Here is a 20,138-nt window from a genome sequence, read left to right on the forward strand (position 1 = left end):
TGGGCTTCACTCCCTTGGACTTGGTCTTTGGAATTTTCTTTAGGGGGCAGTGGGAGCCATGGCAAGTTCTTGATCAGGGAAGTGCTTAGAAGTCACAGATCACAGAATAGTCAAGTTGACAGGTACCATGGACCTCATCTAATCTAACCCTTTCAATCTGTAGATGAGAAAGCCGAAGTCCAGAAAGGCGAAGTAACTTGCCCAGCGTCACTCAGCAAGCCCGGGGCAGAGCCAGGACTTGGACCCAGGTCACCAGCCTCTCTGTTTGGGGCTCTTTCCCCTCTGCTGCAATCTGGGATATCTTCTGGGGGGACTGAGCTGGAGGCAGAAGTCCACCAGGAAGCTACAGCCCCACCTAGAGCAGAGATCACAAAGCCAACCAGTCAGAAATATTTATTGAGCCCTTCACCCTGTGCCCCATCTTGGGCCAATCTGAGGAGTCCGTGTATTGAATACCCACGTAGAAGGACAACAAAGCAAAGAAATCTGGTGGGCTTCTGGGAGGAGGAAACACGCAGCAGATAGAGTATTCATGAGAAGGGGCATCGAGAGCAGACTTGGATGAGGATGTAGGAAGGCCTCCGGGAGGAGTAGCCCATCACTTGGGTTCCCTGTGGTTCTTGGCCAAGGTCTCCACCTCCTTCATGAACCGGAGGCACAGCTCCTCTTCCCATGGCAAAGCAACGCACTGCACAGCTACAGGAAGTCCTATGGATCCTTGTACTGCCTGCCCAGAGAGAAGGTAGATGGACTTAAGAGCCTGATTTCCACTCTCAGACCCCGTGCCCCGCCTCCTTCACCACTCATAGGCATAATTAGTTCAAACATCTCATCCCCAATCTTTATTAAGAGAGAGATGTCCTGGATCTCAGAGTCCCAGCCTTCCTCAGCTCTAGGTGAAACCTGAAAAAACTATTCTGACTTTGTCTATCTCTAATTCTCCAGGGTTAAGATGTAAAATTTGCTCCTTGTGCAGACAGCCGACTACAATTATGAAATAAAAAATCGAGTATCCACCCAATGTTCTCAGCAAAGGAATAAAGAATATGCAAATCCCTGATCCCAAACCTGGTCATACTTCTGCTGTGAGAGAGGTACCCTGACCCCAAACACAGACTCAGGAACATGGGGACTGAACCTGAGTCCCGGCTATGAAATCCAAACATACTTAGAGGCATTCAGGAATGTTTCCATTGTTTTATGATGATAAGATACAAGCCCTTATTGTCTTTGTCACTGGCCAAGTCAACCAGCTTGGAGTCCTGGCTCCCTCCACGTGACCTGTCTATGAGGCATGGCAGCATGGTCGGTCAAGTCTCTTAACCTGTGTGCGCCTCCATTTCCAACTTCGTAAAACCTCACAGGACAGTTATGGGATTTAATGATTTAATATATATACAGCACTTTTAAACAGCTCCTGGAACAGAGTAAGAGCTCAAGACACATTAAATAGTATCATTATTATTATTTTCTCAGAATTCAGGTCAGCAGTTCCACTGGGTGACTCTAGCACTAAAATCAATTTCCAAAAAAGTAAGTTACTTAATGTCTGACTCAGACACACACATACTTTTCAGAGTCAGTCTCTCTCTCTTTTTCCCCTTCTCCCTGTCACCCAGGACAAGGTTGTTATTTTAGATCATGCCTTAAATACGCACATGAAAATATTTCCTTTTGTGAGCCGCTTCTGAATTAGTAATAAGAAGTATACACTTCCTATTTCTAAAGCCTTATACTGATTGCTTCACTGTTTTTCTTTTTTTTTTTTTTTAAGATTTTATTTATTTGTCTGAGAGGGAGAGAGGGGGGCAGGGGTCAGGGAGCAGCAGGCAGAGAGAGAAGCAGGCTCCCTGCCAAGGAAGGAGCCAGATGTGGGACTCAATCCCAGGACTCTGGGATCATGACCTGAGCTGAAGGCAGCCGCTTAACCGACTGAGCCACCCAGGCGCCCCATGCTTCACTGTTTTTCAGTTGAGCCTTTAGGACAACCCTGCGGGGTAGATATTTTAATTCCCATTTTCCTGGCAAAGAAGTTGAGGCTCAGAGGGGAGCAGGGTCCAGTCCAGTTCCCTAGTAAGCTCCTAACCAGGGGCACTGGCTCCACTCTTCCTGCCTCTGGGATCAACTTTCCCTAACGGAAGTGTCTAGAAGACCAGTGGTTTTGTATTCTCCCGGGGCAAGGACGGAGGCTAACTTGGAGCTCAGAGGGTGTGTTCTCAGAGATGGGGCGAAACCACGGTACAAGCAATAAAGGACAAACACTGGGAATGACTGACCCGACCCCACACCCACTCTTCCTGACCGGGATGGAGGCAAGACTCAGTCCTGGCTTGTGCCCCTGGGGGAGAGACCTGGAGAGAGAAACCGACCTCCCGGAAACATTTGTCAGAAGTATCTTTGTAGTATCCCTTGTAGAAGGCCAGTTCCTCCTCGTCCTGCAGCGTCACAGTGGTGACTGGCACCACGCCAGCGGGGAAGTTCAGGACGTTGTACGGGCTCGTGTAGGAGGAGACATCTGTAGGCAGAGCCAGGCAAGCACAGATCAGCGGACAAAAGACAGGTAGGGAACAGTGTTGGGTGAGCGCCCCCTCTGAGGTCATTCTCGGAACTGCAGCCCTCTGGACTCGGAATAGCGCCGCGTTTGGGGCCGGGAATTCACCTGACGGCAGCGGCCTCCTGCTCTCCCCAGAGTGGAGGGAAAGAGAGAATGGTCTCTACTGAAGCCTTCCTCAGTGCCAGGCACTGTGTGGCCTCTCTCCACAGCGGATCCTTGAGTCCTCTCCACCCCCGTGAGGCGGAATTGACTCTTCGTGTGAACAATAAGGAAACCGAGGTGGTGGACGGTTGGCTGGTTTTTCACAGACTACACAGCTGATGACCACTGAAGTGTGCAGGGAGGGTACCCTTGAGTTAAAAGGCATCTCCTCTACAGCAGCCACCTGTTTGTAGGGAGTGAGTGATGGAGGGAATGAGAAGAAGGAGTGAGCCAGAGGGAGTGAGACGTTTGTAGGGAGTGAGAAGATGATCGGTGATGTCAGCAGATGCCACGGGCGCAGGACCAGGTGTGGGATGTGCCTTTGGGCAGGCGCTGTGAGGAGACACAGGGAATCGGAGTCCAGGCTTGGGGTGGGTTTTCATTCTGCCTTGATAACACCTCTGAGAACTGCACCTGTGCTGGGCAAGGGCGTCATCCCAGGGGGCCTAGGCCAAAGCCAGCTTGTGAAGGAGGGCAGCAGGAAGCCAGTTAAGAGAGACTGTGTATGCCAAGTGAAAGAAGCCAGACACAAAAGCCTCCTTCCTTCTGATTCCATTTGTATGAAATCCTAGAAAAGGCAAGACTATAGTGACAGAAAGAAGATCAGCGGTTTCAGTTTGCAAGGGTGGTGTGAACTGCAAAGGGCCATCAGGGAAATTTGCCGTATGATTAAAAATAGTCTGTATTTTTACTATGGTGGTAGTTACACAGCCAGATGCATTTGTTAAAATTTATCAAATTACACTCTGAAAATTGGTGGGTTTCATTGCATGTGAATTATATTTCAGTAGAGTTCGGTTTTTTCCTTTCTTTTTTTTTTTTCCCCCTTTTTTCAGTAAGCTCTGTACCCAACATGGGATTTGAACTCATGACCCTAAGATCCAGAGGCACATGCTCTATTGACTGAGCCAGTCAGGGGACCCTTAGTAAAATTCATTTAAAAAGTGAATGGAAATTGTGAGTGTCTGCTAATAGGTACAGGGCTTCTCTTCTAGAAAATGGAAATGTTCTGGAATTAGATAGTGGTAGTGGTTTCATGGCATTCTAAATATACTCCAAACCACTGAATTGGACACCTTAAAATGGTGAAATTATGTTATCTGAATTTTACCTCAATTTAAGAAATTTTTTATTTATTTCATTTTTCAAAAGATTTTATATATTTATTTAACAGAGAGAGAGCGCAAGCCAGAGGGGAAGCAGGCAGAGGGAGAGGGAGAAGCAGATGCCCCAATGAGCAGGGAGCCCCATGCGGAGCCCAAGCCCAGGACCCTGGGATCATAAGCTGAGCAAAAGGCAGATGCTTAATGACTGAGCCACACAGGCACCCCAAGAAATTTTTTTTTTTAAGTAGTGAATGGTGACAGAGTCCAAGGCCACAGAAGCTGTGGCAGGACTCTGGAGTCCTGGACTCCGGATCTCAACCCCACCAGGACCCAGGTTCCTCTCACCTAATGTCATGTTAGAATAGCCTGTACAGAAGGCAGGGGCCAGAACTGGCGTCAGCAGTACATCTAGATCCAGGGACCTCCACTTGGCTATGAACTCTTGCTTATATTCCTGCAGGAACAGTGGTGGAGGGAGGGGTAAGACCAGCAGAGGTCACTGTTTGCAGAACAAGGTCAAGCACTACCAGGCCAGTGGCATTAAACCTCAGAAAGAATTCCCAGACTGTGAGATGCAGATTGAGACACCTGGAGGGAGAGGTAGGGGGGAAGGGTCAGGGCTTTCCCAGGGGCTGAGGTGAAGGGATGGGAAGGGGAGTATTAGGCTGCAATTATCTGGGAACAATGTATCATCCTAGCCCCAAAGAGATGGACTAAATTAACCTCCAGGTCACCAAGCCTCCCCAACCAGGTATACCTGGGCCTCCCCTGCAGGCCAGGCCAGAGCTCTGCCCCCACCCCCATCCCCCAGTCTGGACACTCCTGTCACCACCCAGGTCTCTGCTGCCCCTGTTCCAGCAGTCCCTTGAGGTCACTTCAGGCACACATCACCTCCACAGCTGTGTGATGCTCCCACAGTTTCTTGGGAGTCCTGGGGGAATAAATAAGAGAAGTCCAAAGATCAGAATGGGAGGACCCCCTTTTATACAAACAGGGACATTACCATGGAGAGCTAGAGCCTAATCTCAATGCGGGCTGCAAATCAGCTGATGGGCCAGGAATGCCCCTGTGTCTTGTTCACTGCCCAGAACACATTGTCTGCCCAGTGCTCCCAAGAGTCCACATCCTCTGGTCAATGCCCCACCAGCACCACCACCAGCCACAGAGACTCACAGGCTCCCCACAAAGCCACAATTTCTTCCCCTAAACTGTGAGGTCCCCACTCAGCCCTCAGGCCACTCCAGCCCCAATTCCAACCCTAATCCCAACCCAAACCCAAACTCAATCTCAGCTCAGGCCCAGACTTTACCCCAGCCTAAACTAATTCGAGCCTGAACTCAGAGATTAACTCCAAATCAAACCCAGCCCCCAAATAGCCCCAATCTCAACCCCACTCAAAAGCTTAAATTTAACCAGTGTCAGACATGACCCTAAAAACCTAATTAGATCCCAAAGCCTAAATAGCCCCTGCCCCCAGTGGATGCCAACTCTAGCCACATGGCCTTTGCTTAATTCCCCCCACCCCATGGAAGATGCTTGTGAACGTCACCTGAGGACACTAGCACTCACCCCACGCCATGAATCTCTTTAATCTTCTGGCTAGCTCGGGGCTCCTAGAGAAGCGGGGAAGAGAGACCCATTCAGAAACCACAGGGCAACACTTGCCTGCCCAGAATCGGGGTCCAGGAAAAGCAACTCTATTCAGCACACTGACATGGAAGCTTCTACTCCTTTCTAGCCTTTAGCCCCCCACCCTCTCTCTAAAACGCCTTCTTTTTTCTGAGATGCACCCCTCTCTCTCTGAAAGCACCCCTATCCTTTGGACCCCATCAGCCCTTTCAGTTCCTCTTCTCTGAGCCCCCACCACTCTCTGGGCCCCATTCTGAGTCCTTCTCCTCTCTGGGCTTCTCCCCTCCTGAATGCCTCCCCCACCTCAGGTCCACACTCACTATGTACTTCAGGATACAGGCCAAGAAACCTTTGAGTAGGCCTGGCAGACGGAGCAGGTTGACAGTTGTCTTTACGCAAGGGTCCACAATGTCCCCCTCACTGAGGAGCCACAGACACGTATCTAGTCAGTTACAGTCTTTCAGCCATCAACCGGCCCTCCTACCTACCCAGCTCCCACTCCGGAGGGAAGCCAGGGAAGGAGGTGAGACCAAAGAAATGCATCTGTTCCCACCAGCACCACCCCTGGAACACGTGCATCCTGGAGAGGGAGCCCAGGTTGCTGACTTGTTGTTTAAGGTCACACAATTAACCAGAGGCATCCCACCAGCACAGGCCCACGTAGCCCCTTCCTAGGGCTCAGGGCACCACCATCCCCAGCACCACCATCCCCATCAGGGCACCACCATCCCCAGCCCCACGCCCGACATCTGAGTCCCGACAAACATACAGCTTCTCCAGAAGGGTGGCCCCTCCATCGCCAAACAGACCTCCCATGAACAGGTGTTGGACAGCATACTCTATACGGGGGATGGAGAAGGGGATGATCTGGGGAGACAGAGGCTGAGTCAGGGCCTGGAGTGCTACTCACCCCACCAGGGATTCTCAGCATCCCTCAGGACTTTTTAAAAAATTGTTTATTTATTTAATTATGTGACACAGAGAGAGAGAGATCACAAGTAGGCATAGCAGCAGGCAGAGGGAGAGGGAGAAACAGGCTCCTCGAAGGGAGCCTGATGTGGGGCTTGATCCCAGGACCTTGGGATCATGACCTGAGCCGAAGGCAGACACTCAACTGACTGAGCCACCCAGGCGCCCCTACATCCTTCAGGATTTAAAGAGAGGACAGGATATCACCTCTCCTCTCCATCCACCTGAGCCCCTCTGCTGCCATGCCACTCCTTCACCCCCCACGGAGAGACCATGGCATTCAAGCGGCCCTCCTTTCCTGCCTGCTTCACTGCGGTCCTGTCTCAGACCACATGCTTCACTGAATCTTCACAGCCACCTCATATGGTAGAAAACTGAGGCTCAGGGGGGTTAAGAGATAGGCCCAAGATTGCATAGATCCATGTGTCGTCAACCAGCAATTCTCAAAAGGGAGGCATGACCAGGACAAGCTACTGGTTGTGAGAGGCAGGGGCTGGGGTGGGGTGGGGGGTGCAGAAGGTGATTTTTGAGGACTGAGATCTCCTCACAGCCATCTGTTGGAGGCAACAGAAACCCAAGCTGTAGGAATTATAGGAGTGAGTCCCTGCATCCCCACCCCTGAAGAGGGAAGCTGCAAAATCTTGATGCCTTCCTCACATTGGGGGAGGGGGCCCACTCTGCTTCCACTGCAGCCCATCAGCTTTCCCCAGGAAGCATAGAGGAAAAACGGTGATGTTAGCAGCTCAGACTCAGATATAACTTCCTTTCTCTCCAAGAATGGCCCAGCCCAGCATGCTCACCAGTCTGGCTGCCTACCTGATGTCCTGCATCCTGGAGAAGCCTGGAGGTGAGCCTCATGGCCCTGACCATGCTAGGAGTTGGCTGAGTGAAGCCATCAGATTCACAGTAACCAATTCGAAGGAGCTGGTTACTGGAGTACACCTGTGGGCAAGAGGGGCTGGGTGGGGCTCTCAGAGGAGAGTGGGTCTCTTCAAGAGCCAGACCGGGACCTTGGGCCACAGCTGTGGCCTACACCTTGGGCCCGGGATAATCTACAGAAACTCCCCAAGACCCCCTTGGAGCCTCTCTATATACTTTCCATGCTCTGGGTCCTCTGGAGAAATCCCTGGAAGGACTAATGGATAGGCAAATGATTGGGTGGATGACGTGGATAGGTAGATAGATATAGATTCATGAATGAGTAGGTGGCCATATGTATGACATGATGAATGGGTGGGTGGGCAGAGGGTTGAATGGATAGATGGGTGGGTGGAAGAATGGATGGTTGGAATTGAGTTGGGTGGGGGGGACAGGTAAGGAAGTAAGTAGATGAATAGACACAAAGACCTTTAAGCTAAAAAACAGCCAGGAGAGGATGGAGATGGAGAAATTAGTAGAGGCAAATAATGGATGACAGAAAATGATCACAGGTTGATTGTATTTGGACATGTGTAGAGATCAGATGAGTAGACATCAACTGAATGGCAGACAGAGACTCTCCCTGTGGAGAGGGTTCTAGAGCAGATAGGGCTGGATTCAAAGCCCAACTCTGCCAGTTTCCAGCTTTGTGATCATAGGCAAGTCACTTCATTTCCCCTCAGTTTCCTTCCCTGTAAATGAGAAGCACAATGCTCATTCTATAGAGCAAGTATTAGGATGAACTACCAAGAGCCTGAACATAGTAGATTCCAATAATTGTCACTGAATAAACTAATGCATAAATGAAGCCTGCCAGAGCTGGCAGGGCCTGGAGCAATCTTCCGGTCCAACCTCTTTACCACACCACTGGAGAGCCTGGGGCCTAGGAAGAGATGGGACTTGGCCAAGGTTACCTAGAGGACCGGAAGCCCAGCTTAACCAAATACCAGACATGCTGAGTATCATGTCTGTGTCATGTCTGGAGCCCCTCTCTGGGGGGCAGTATTAGCTACAGTGCCAAGCAGCTGAGAGGCCAAAGCAGCTGGTGTCCAGCAGGGATGGGAGGTGAATATGACTGATCATGTGGGCTTCTTGGTCATTGTACCTTGGGCTAGGGGAGAGAATCTTCACAGAAGATAGTCAGATGGTAGACAGGTCAATGAGGAAGGAAAGGAGGGGAGAGGTGGGAGCCCTCCAGACCCAGCTTACCTCCTCCCTGAAGGGCATAAAAGGCACGGTGGGGTCCAGCCGGTGCATGTCTTCACTTAGCAGTGCTCGCAAACACAGCGCCAGGCTCTCCACATCCCGGGCCATGGGGCCAGCCACTGTAGTCACTGAACAGAAACAAGGCAGATTCCTCTCATCCTTTCTGCTCCCGGGGATCCCCATTGCCTGGAATCAGAGGGTGGGGCCTGGGGCCATGATCAGGTCACAGGGTCCTGGGGCCGGGGACAGGGAGAGTCGGCACACTGCGAAAGCAGCTCAGGTGCCTGACAGGAGAATCTCAGCTGGGGCAGAGCGTCAAGAGACAAGTAGGAAAGATTAAAGCTGGGTTGTAAGAAGCACTTCTCACGGAGGGGTTTGGGGGGTGGGGGGGTGGCGCTTGGGAAACATGCTGTTCCTTCAGATTGCTTTATCACCAGTGGGGCAAGTCTGTGTGAGATAGGGCTGAGTGAAATGTCCTTGGGAGAGAGGAAGGCTTACGGGGTTGCCTCTGGATGGGCGTGGCCACAGGCACAGCTGGTTGCTTACCAGATTTCTCGCCCTTGACAGCACCTGCAACTCCGGAGCAGCTGCAAAACCCCACCCCCACCCAGAGCCCAGCTCAGCGCTTGAAGGAAGGAACAGGCCAGCCAAGCACTCCCCCAGGCCCCAGCACCAGCAAGAGGAGTTGCTTTAACCTTGCTGTGACCCCTAGTACCCACAGCATCAAGTCTAGCCTCTATGATGGCCTTCAAGGCTCTGCAGTATCAACTCCTTCCACAGCGTCCCCTTCTAGCCCTTCCACACACACATACTGCTCCGGGCAAAGAACGCTGCTCGCAGGTTTACAGCCTTCTAGACTCTACACCATCTTTGCAAACCCATCCTTCAAAGCCACCTTCAGATTCTGCCTCTTCCAGGAAGCCTTCCCTTCCCTTGCCCCGCCTCTGAAAGTATAAGGTCTAGGCTTTTAAGAAATCTCTGTTGGAGAAAAGATCAGCATCATCCTGTGAATTTCCACAAGCTTTGACCCTCTCCTAGAGCCCCATCACTTTCTGACTCAGCCATTTGCATGTCTAATAGCACAACAGGGGCAGGGACCCGGTCTGAGACTGTTCTGTGTCCCCAGCACACGGGCTACCACAGTGCAGGTATTTGGGGAGGAGGACCTGAAAGATGGGTGGATGAAGGATCAGAGGCGGATACGGATGGACAGATAGATGGCTAGATGAACAGATGGATGGGGAGATGGATGAGTGAATGAACTAACGAATGGAAGGAGGAATGTATATGAATTTGCCAAGGGTTGGGATGTTTGTCCTTTTTTTTTATCGATATATCCCCAGTTCCTAGTACGGTACTAGTCACAGAGTAAACACTCAATAAATATCTGTTAGATAAATTAAATGGTGGATAAATAGTGAAATTAACTGATGGCTAGGGACTGGGATGATGACTGCAAAAATGGATGAATGGACAAAGGATGGATAGATGGAAAAATGGATAGACCAATGAGCGACTAAGGGAACAGGTAGGTCAATGGGTAGATGTAAAGATGAATGAATTCATGAACAAATAATTTAATGAGCGTGTGGAAGGCCTTTTCTCCTGCCACCTATACCAGACATGGTGTGCTGATCTGGGACTGAAGCAGGAGCTATTTGAAGCCCACCTACATTTAGCCGCTTCCCCGAGTACTGAGGTGAGTGGATAAGAGTTGATGTACCAGGCAGGCCCCTCTACTCCCCCAGACCTCTGTTCCCCTAGGCTGGGCTGAGTCTCCCCCTCCCCCCAGCACCAGCACCAAGTACCTGAGGCGGTATCCGGTGGTCCTCAAGCCACAGACACCACAAAAGCTGGCTGGTACACGGATGCTGCCCCCGCTGTCGGTCCCCATGCCCAGGATGGAACCCCGTTGTGCCAGCATGACTCCCTCACCCCCTGAGGAGCCCCCAGGTGTCTTCTTCAAGTTCAGAGGGTGCAGGGTCTGTCCGTAGATGGGGTTGCTGCAATAAAAGCTGACAGAAGCAGAAGAAAAGGAGCTGGGAGGTGAAAGTCTCCCCGAAGAGACTGACCCCCTCAGGAGTCAACCCCAGGCCCACTTTGGCTCCCCAGTTCCTCGCCAGGGCTGAGCCCTCCCAGTCTCCCTTACAGCTGAGGTGAGGGCCCACTGCTGCAGGGAACACCAAGAGGGGACACCAACCACAGCTCCTAACTTAAGGACAGGAGCCCCCAGCCCTGCTGTCAGAATTGGCAACAGGTTCCTCACAAAAGTAGGTACACTAAATGCCAAGGGAGAGGAGAGAAAAGCTGGGATAAACACAGAGATGAAACTCTTCAGAACCTCAGAGCCTGAGGGCCTGTAGAGACTATGAAGTCCACCCACACATTACAAGACGAGGAGGCCAAGGCTCAGAGGGCAGAAAAGACATGCCCAAGAACCTCGATCCTCACAGCATGCGTGACTGGTCCGCACCTCACCCCTCCACCCTGAGCCAGGACTTTAAGCTGCTGTCAGTCCTGGGCCCGGCCCCAAACCCAGCCCCGCCTACCCACTTCAGAGACCTGAACAGCGTCTGTGGGATGTTGGTCTTAACGAAGGGAATAGCTCCCTGAGCCTTGAGCACTTCCACAATGACCCCATCCTTGGCTGCTGGCTTCTCCAGGAACTGGGCCAGGCCGCACGTAGAGTCATGGCCCTGCAAGGAAGTGACATTAAGGCCAGGCCAGAATGCAACTTCCCAGGGAACAGGCTCTCCTCACTCTGCTCCCATTCCACACATCATCACGGCCTCTGAGATGTGTGGACACTGCGCCCTTAGGAGGATTCATGAGCGGCGGGAGAACGTGGTGGGCCAGAGCCAGATGCCTGGGTTCAGATCCCAGCTGGCCACTTTCTAATTGTGGACCTTCAATTACGGAACTCACCCAATGTCCCACACTCAGATGCTCATGGGCTCAGTGACGTAGGGTCACACGCACGTACATGGACACGTGTGAACATACACCTCATAGCCCACCTTGCAGTCATAGGTGTCCTTCAGGCTGATGGGGACCCCATAGAGGAGGCCCCTCTCAGTCTTCTGGAGCTTCTTCAATGCCTGCAGTTGCTCCTCACACTCGCCCAGGAAATCCGTGAGGCAGTTTACCTCCTTATGTACCTTCAGTGCCTGAGCGACATTGAGGGAGACCAGACATGGGGCATTCAGTCAACCACCATCCTGACCCAGAGCAGAATAGAAATGGTGGGTGACTGTGGCATGCGCTCCCTCCCATGTCAGCCATAGTGCTGCAATGTTATATCCGTCCCCCACCTCCTGTGAGAAGGACAATGGGTGAGAAACCCCCCCCCCAGAGCCAACCGCCACCTCCTCTAAGTAGCTACAGAGGACACTCTCCAGACTGAGCTCGTCATTCTGCAGCTTCTGGGCCAGCCTCTCCAGGGGCAGCTCCAGGATGGCTTTGGGGTCCAGGGAGGGCTCCTGTGGAGAGGAAGTGCAGAGGTCAATGACTGATTCACTCCAGTTCACTCGCACATGCTCAACATCACATCCCCACACAGTTGCTCACCCATCCATGTGCCCAGCCCGTGCCCCTGGACTCGCCCTTAGCATGAAGAACATTTCCAGAACAGGCTCCAGATTGGCATGAGAGTCCCACGGGGCAGATGTTCCCTCTGTGTCTGCCTCCCCAGTGCCCAGCCCAAGGCCTGGCACAGAGGAAGGCCTGCTCCCTCGTGTTGCTACCCAGAAGGGGCACAATGGCAGTGGGAGTGACTCTAGCTGCACGTTTGGAACCCAGGGGTTATGGAAGTGGGCTTCATCTCTGTATGGTTAGCCTTCGGGGGGGCACCCGGACATCCCACCTTTCCTTCCTATCCAGCCTTCTCACTCCTGGTGATCTGACCTGGGGAAGGGATGATCCAGCCTGAGGGGCAGGAGAGCCGGGACCCAGCCTTGACTACACTCTCTGCTGGTCAGCGGGTTCCCTTCCCTCCTGTGGCCAGCGTCCCTCCAAAGAACAAAGGACTAGAAGCCAATCAGGAGTTACCCAGCTGCTCTGAGCCCACTTCTTCAGGGTATGAGGCAAGGCCTGACACCAGCCCCTCAGGACTCTTGTCAGAGGCAAGCGGTGGCATGACAAGGGCCTAGCACACAGCAAGCACTCAGGAAGGTGAAGTTGTCTTCCTTTGTCCTGCCGCGCCCCAGCTGAGACTCTGATGCCTGCAAGCCGGAGTGGGGGGCTGGGTGGGAAGACAGCACGATGGTCCTTCCTTGGTCTGGAGAGTGAGGTGCCAGACAAGGTGAAATTTCCCTGGGAGATTTGGGACTCCCAGTCTCCTTGGTTGTTAAATCTCCTGGACTCTTCTTAAATCCCCATCTTGCAGTCCTCGGTAGCATCTGACTCTCAGACACTTTCCTGCTGGAAACTCTCTATGCCCTCAACTCTCCTGGCTTCCTTCTCTCCCGGGCGGCTCCTTCTCAACCTCTCCTCTCTTTTGTTCTATAAATAAATGTTGCTGCTCCTCAGAACTTGGACTCCTCTCTGCCTACTGCCCGCCCTCCCTGGGTGACCTCAGCCACGAGACGTGTCCCAAGGATACCCAGATTTCCCTGTGTCTACAGCCCAGGCCTATTTCCTGCCATGCCTCAGACCCATTTACTGACCCACATATCCACAGATACCCCAGGACTGACTGTTTGTCAAATCAATTCCCAATCGATGATACTCACATCACCACAGCAATAATCCTCAGAATCATCCTGGATCACTTCCTCATGTCTGAGCTCCAAAGTCATGATAGCTTTTCTCAATCATACGGAACATGTGTTCTAACCCTTACTGAGTTGCAGGCTATATTCCAAGCATTTTACGTATATGAGCTCATGTCACTCCTTACAACAACCTGAGGAGGTAGGGCGTATTGCTTTCTCTTTTTTTACGGTAGGAAAAGACACTGTGGCCCAGAAAGCTCTTTGCCCAAAGACACTTGGCTCATTAAGTGGCAGAGCCTGGATCTACATGAGGTAGTCTGGCCCCAGTGACCATTCTCTTACCCACATGTGTCACTGTTAGGTGGTTCTGCCTCCTTCATATCTCCTATCTCTGACTCTCCAGACTCCTTCTTGCCTAGAACCTTCTCTTGTCTCTCAGTGTTCTCAGCAGCCTCCACGCCTCTGGTATCTACCGCTCCAGCCCAACCTCTTCACTACAGCCTAGGTGATCCTATTCAGATAAAACCCATAGGTCCCAAGTGCCCTCAGAATAAAGTTGCAAAACCATTGTCCTCAGAGTGGTTTTCAGGGCTTTCGCCGTAAACATGTAAAGTGCATTTGCGTAGAGATACACCAAGATACACATTTACCAAGTACTTCCTGTGGGGCCGGGAGCTTTGTTAAGCAAATCTGCCTGCACATTAAATCCTCATGAAAACCTTTGGATAGGAGCTTTTATTATCATTTTCTCCACTTCACCAATAAGGGCAACTGGGACGCAGAGAGGCTAACTCTCTAGCCCAAAGTCATAAAAATGGAGAGACTTAAACCTAAGTTGTCTCTCCCCTCACCACTACTCTCAAATGGCTCTTGGGGAGGGAGGCCTTTTCCGATGAAGCACTTCCTGGGTGCCCAGCACTGTTCTAGGCCCTTTCCCTGCTGGGTGCTGGGAGGCCCATTTCACCAGTCTTCTCTCTCTCTGCCCCATTCCCATATTCTGCTGTTCTAGCCATACTGCCCAGCCCCTTGACTTGTTGTGCCATTTTGCCACCTTAGTGCCCGAGCAAGGAACTCCCCTCCTGTACGCCACAAGGACTTTCAGAAGGGCCCAGACATGGATCCTTCTAGAATACGGTGGGCATTTGGCTAGAAGGCACCACAATGGTTGTGTTGTGGCTAAAATGAAATCCTTCTGAGTCACTTACCAAAAAGCCACTCCCACAAGTGCCCCACCACCCCCAGCGGCCCTAGCCCCTGCCATGGGACTCTGCCCTCTCTTCACAGTCCAGCAGGTAAAAGATTAATGCTCTGCCCAGCAGGGGCACTCTAGGCACAGCCCCTGATTCGCTCAAGGACTGTGAAGAGCCATTCTGTGCTCATCCCTCACCCTGCTCACCCCAGCCCTAAGGAGCCCCAGCAAGCCCCACCAGGGACCATCCCAGCACATGCTGACCCATAGGTGCCCACCAAGCCTGCATGTCAGCCCCTGATTCCTACATGTCTACCTGGAGAGATGACATCCCTGTAGGCAAGTGCCCACTGTTCAGCTGGACCCCTGAGGCTACCACTCCGCTGCAGTTGTCTTCACATGGCTGCTTGTAAAAATGGAAGCCTCTCAGGGAGCTGGGGAGTGGTGGGGAAAACGGGCAGAGGGAGCTACTGGGGGCCACTGGAGGTGGCCGCTGGGACCACTCCTCTGCCAACACGGCCGGCACTCCAGGGACTTGGCGGGATGGATGGGGCTTCCGAGGGCCTGGCAATACATTCACCCACCCAGCTGAGTGTCCCTTGCACCTAATAGAACAAATTCATCGAAACTCACTAAACAGCTGCCCAGCAAGAACAACATTCATTCTGTTATTACTGAAGTCAGACCTCTGGCATAGATAGTACTTGCTGTGTACACCACCGTAAACATTAGGAGCTTACGTGAGTACTATAGTTCTAATCATCACACCCCATTGTAGAGATAAGGACGTTAAAGCATGGAGGAGTTTTTTTTTTTTTTTTTTAAGTAGAGGAGTCAGGGGTCCCTGAGTGGCACAGTCGGTTGGACGACTGACTTGGTTTCGGCTCATGCGGTGATCTCAAGGTCATGAGATCCAGTGTCAGGCTCTGTGCTCAGCACGGAGTCTCCTTGTGACCCTCTCTCCCTCTCCCCTCTCCCTCTGCCTCTTGCCCCCTGTGTGCACTCTCTCTCTCTTTCTCTCAAATAAATAAATCCTTAAAATAAATAAAATAATATGTACAAATCAGAGTCAGGATTCAAATACAGTCCCGCCTCCTCTCAACTACCACACTCCTATTTGTCCTGTTACACAACTTCTCAGGAGGCTCATAAGACTGAGAGAGCTGTAATTTTTTTTAAAAGATTTATTTATTTATGGGGCACCTGAGTGGCTCAGTTGTTAAACGTCTGCCTTCCGCTCAGGTCATGATCCCAGGGTCCTGGAATGGAGTTCCACATCAGGCTCCCTGCTCGGCAGGAGGTCTGCTTCTCCCTCTCCCACTCCCCCTGCTTGTGTTCCCTCTCTCACTGTGTCTCTCTCTGTCAAATAAATAAATAAAATCTTTAAAAATATATTTATTTATTTGAGACAGAGAGAGAGCAAGGGGAAGGGGCAGAGGGAGAAACCGTCTCAGGCAGACTCTGGGTTGAGCGCAGAGCCCGACACAGGGCTCAATCTCACAAACCCTGAGGTTTCAGGACCTGAACCAAAACCAAGAGTCGGAGACTTAATCAACTGAGTCACCCAGTTGCCCCGAGATTGCTGTAATTTATTTTGACATTCTAAAGATTTTATTTATTTGACAGAGATAGAGAGAGAGCAAGGGCGGCGGCAGACAGAGGCAGAGGGAGAAACAGAGAAGAGGCAGACTCCCCCTTGAGCAGGGAGCCCGATGATGTGGGACTCAATCCCATGATCCCTGAGATCATGACCTGAGCTGAAGGCTCAACCGACTGAGCCACCCAGGCTCCCCTTATGACGACATTCTAAAAACAATGTTTATGACTTAGTTGACAATAGAGATGTTTGATTATATAGAATCTCGGCGTTAGAATGGCTGGAGGACTGTGAGTACAAATGCTACATGTTTGGCAGAAGTCAAGAAAGGACTCAATTCCAAGAAGTGCCCTCCCCCTCTTGCCACGTCCCATGGCGCTATGGCCCCATCTGGCCTTTTCCACACTCACGGGTGCTGCCTCCTATGATGGTTTAAAAGTCAAAGAAAATATATCTTAGAGTTTTAGTTAATTGATGTATTACCAGTATTTCCAAAGCAATTGTGAAATATGTTTAATATTGTCGAAACTTCCAACGGTCGGGAGGCTAATGTCCCCCTGAGGTGACCAGAGCTTCCTAGTTAGCAGCCTGCTGCCACGAGTGGCTTGTCCATTTACCCCAGTGGACTACGAGTATTATTTTCTACATGCTCTACAGAAACACTGCCTTATCTCAGGCTTTTCTCTCTACGGTATTGCCTTTCCTCTTCCTTCCTCCTTTTGGAAAACTCCTGCACATCCTGTAAGGCTCAGCTCCAACACCACCTCTCCCCACCCCACCCTCTGCAGATGGCCCAAAGCCCTTCCTCCCGGGTCCCATAAGCTCCCCATAGCTCCACAAGCATTTGGCCCTCACCACACTCAGCTGAGCTACCTCCCGTCGCAGTTTGCATAGCTCTGTTCCCACCATGATACGATACATTCAGACCAGAAGCATCTTTAAGGCAGGTCAAAGTCAGGTGTCAGATTTATTTTGATTATGAATCTGTCCCCAGGGTCCACCAAAAGGCAAGACCCAGAGGAAACCTCCGTCAGATTTTGCTAAGCTGAACTGAACTGGATTTGTTTGAATCCTGCCAGGGTTTGGCCTATGTCTCAGCCTCCTACCTCCCTGGGAGGTAAAGCTGGACACCTGAGGCCTTGAGGGTATCCTTGGCAGGGGGAAGGTGCCCATGAGGACCTGTGTAGCTTTGTTGGGGAAAGAGTAAGGTACTGAAAGCCAAGAGGTCTGTAGCCTTGGGGGGAAGCTGGAGACACCAGGGGTGACCTCCCCCCAAAACCCTTCCACTCCTCCAGCCAACCAGACCCACACACCCCCACCAAGTACTCAGCCCAAGAGCTCTACATACTAGACGCCCGCACATACACTAAGCATGCCCAGACCAACACAGAAGCAGATGTCCTCACACATCAGACACCTGACCACACAGGTACATGCTCAACCAAACATTCAGACCCAAACCTCAGACCCAAACCAGACACCCATAGCTAGATGTACACATTCCCATCAGTGACACAATACATACATACCCACCCAGGCACATGTACCACAAGCCCATAACCAAACACAGGCAGCACGCACCCAGGCACACCACTCAACCAGCACACCATCAAAGCCAGCAGGAGACACCCACAAGCAGGTTCTGGTGTGTGCGGTAGGGGAACCCAAATCCGCCACAGTGCACGCACACGTACATGCATGTTCACATGCACACGTGCATATGAACACACACACACGGGAATCTTCTCCGTCACACTGATTCACCACAGCAACCCCATTAGCCCAGACTTCTCGCTCACCAACCAGGGAGGGGCAGCTGCTCTCGGGGGGCAGATTGATTTATCCAACTAATTAGCCCCAATTAATATTAATACACATTCTCAGGAACTGCAGCAGCTCGGGCAGAGAAGCTGCCCCTTGGGGCCATCAATCACCATCCAGGGGACGGCAGAGGACACTCAGGAACTCCAGAGCATGGGGATAGCTCCTCAGGCACTGTCCCCAACCCCCACTCCCAGGGCTCCCAGGGAGTCCACCACCATCAGCCACGGTTGGGGACCCTAAGATGCCATGAGCTCACCCCTCATAGGGTAGTTGGGGAGCCCAGGAAGGGGCTGTCACATCTTCCAGACCTCACAGCAGACCCCAAGCACAAGGAAAGGTGGGCTGCCTCTCCTTCCCACCTTACACTCTGCTACTCTAGGCAGGTTCTGCGGCGACACCCATGGCTCAGTCCCTTCACCTTCAAGTCCCAGCCCAGCCACGGTGATTGTTCCAGTGCCTTGAAATATCCCTACCTAAGCTGTCAAAAGTCCCTTTTAAGACACAGAGCTTCCTGGAAGGACCGTATCTCCAGTGACCGCCCTGTGCTTTGCATCTATGAGCTGTTCTCCAACATTTGCAGAACCCAGGGGCAGGGGGATGGGACGGAGAATGTGTAGTCCAGGGTTCCTGTGTCAGTGGGGTGTGGAGGTACTCAGGGGCTGGAAAGAGACCTGAAGGAAGACCATCTGCCTCCAACTGCTTCCATCAGTTTATCTTATTTCAACAAAAAGCTCACCCACCACATTACTGACTCACGTGCGGGTGCTGGGAGGACAAAGAAAACGCACGGCCCCCAAACCCAATGGGTTCCAAGTACACAGATGGAGGAGGAATTGACAGTACCACAAAGAGCCAGCATGGGGAGAGCTGGGGATGGGGGACTGCCCCCCTCCTGCCCCAGGCTCCTTGTCTTCTGAAGGGGACGGGACAATAGTCCTAAGGTGGGATCCTCCCCAACCCTCCTCTTGAGATGGAGGGCTGGGGAGCCTCCGGGATAGGTGTCCACTCACTTGCTGCCGAAGACGCTGGGCCAGAGCCTCCATCTGCTGCAGGGCCACTGCCCTACGCTTCTGCGCCCTGGAGATCTTGTTCCGTGCGGGAGCACGCAGCCAGCAGAGCCGGGTGGCCCCCAGCAGGGCCAACAGGAGGAGCATCATCAGCCAAGCTATGACAGGCATTATGGAACCTGTGCGGGTAGAGCCCCCTGCTTCCTTGAGAGCCCTGCTGGCTCGTCCAACGGCAGCTATATGCTCCAGCACCCTCCCACTGTGGGCCCATCAAGGGGCAAAAGCCACACATGACCCTGCACACAGCAGAATCCAAGCTCCTCCCACCTAGTGCTTAGCCCTAGGTGGAATTCCTGGAGCCAAAAGCCATTGGACCTCAGGCCACGCAGAGGAAGAGGCTCAGGCAGAGACAAGCATGGAGAGGAGCCCAAGCTTGCAGCTGGGGAGGTGACCAGGCTCTGATCAGACCTCCCCACACCCTTCTCCCCGATCCCACCCTCAAACACCCCACTAGCTCCCCTGATCTGACCCACAGCAGTTCTTAATGGAGCTGTCCCTGGGGTTTCCCGTTCCTTCCAGAGTAATTGCCCACCCCCTGAACACAGTTCACAGGCTGTATTGAGGTGGACTGAATAGGTTCACTCTGGAGGGCATCTGGTGTCCAGGCAGAGAAGCAAGCAGAAACCCCTGGGAGGCTCTGAAGGCATCAGCCTCTGGGGAGATGATGCCAGGAAGTGAAAATCGAGGTGGGCAGGCAGAGTCCTAACCCCGGCCTCTGTTACCCTCCCTAGGCTCTCATTCCCGACTGTAACACAAGGCCACATCCATGATCTTGGGAGTCCAGACTCCCCAGCCGACTGGTTCTCCCTTCCAGACTCATTGCCCATCGTCTCCTTGTTCCAGGAGCTCCTGGTAGGTTGGGCGGGGGGCAGTGGAGAGAAATATAGGGCTGTGGAGGTAAGGAGGCACCAGTGGTTTCCCAGAGGAGGAGCAGAAATAATGGGAAGTTATGGGGCTGCAGAGCAGGAGGGACTCGTTTGGGAGCCCTCTGGCTCTTGCTGGATCTTCTGGCCCAGCCAGGAGGGGAGAGAGGAGTGGCTGCCCACTTAAGACTGTGAAGTTAGAAGCAGAATTGGTGGGAAGGAGGTGTTTGTGGTTGGTAATATTGAGTCCGAGCTCTGGAGGGTTGCCCAGGGCCAGGTGGCATTTGGCCTATTAGTCACGAC

The 20,138-nt window shown here is 52.3% G+C and overlaps 1 protein-coding gene across 1 annotated transcript; it reads right to left on the reverse strand.

The window, feature by feature from the left end:
- Positions 1-378: 378 nt before the first annotated feature.
- Positions 379-19,187, reverse strand: LOC116567761 (fatty-acid amide hydrolase 1-like). Its single transcript, XM_032303054.1, has 15 exons — positions 18,916-19,187; positions 11,949-12,062; positions 11,601-11,750; positions 11,146-11,279; positions 10,392-10,598; positions 9,130-9,170; positions 8,587-8,711; positions 7,276-7,401; positions 6,260-6,357; positions 5,811-5,910; positions 5,431-5,474; positions 4,753-4,792; positions 4,207-4,315; positions 2,370-2,515; positions 379-727 (listed from the first exon to the last, which is right to left on the reverse strand). The coding sequence occupies exons 1-15, from the start codon at positions 19,081-19,083 to the stop codon at positions 599-601; spliced, it is 1,731 nt and encodes a 576-aa protein (XP_032158945.1). The 5' UTR covers positions 19,084-19,187; the 3' UTR covers positions 379-598.
- Positions 19,188-20,138: the final 951 nt, after the last annotated feature.

This window comes from Mustela erminea, chromosome 10, assembly GCF_009829155.1.
Source record: "Mustela erminea isolate mMusErm1 chromosome 10, mMusErm1.Pri, whole genome shotgun sequence".
Classification (NCBI taxonomy): Eukaryota; Metazoa; Chordata; class Mammalia; order Carnivora; family Mustelidae; genus Mustela; species Mustela erminea.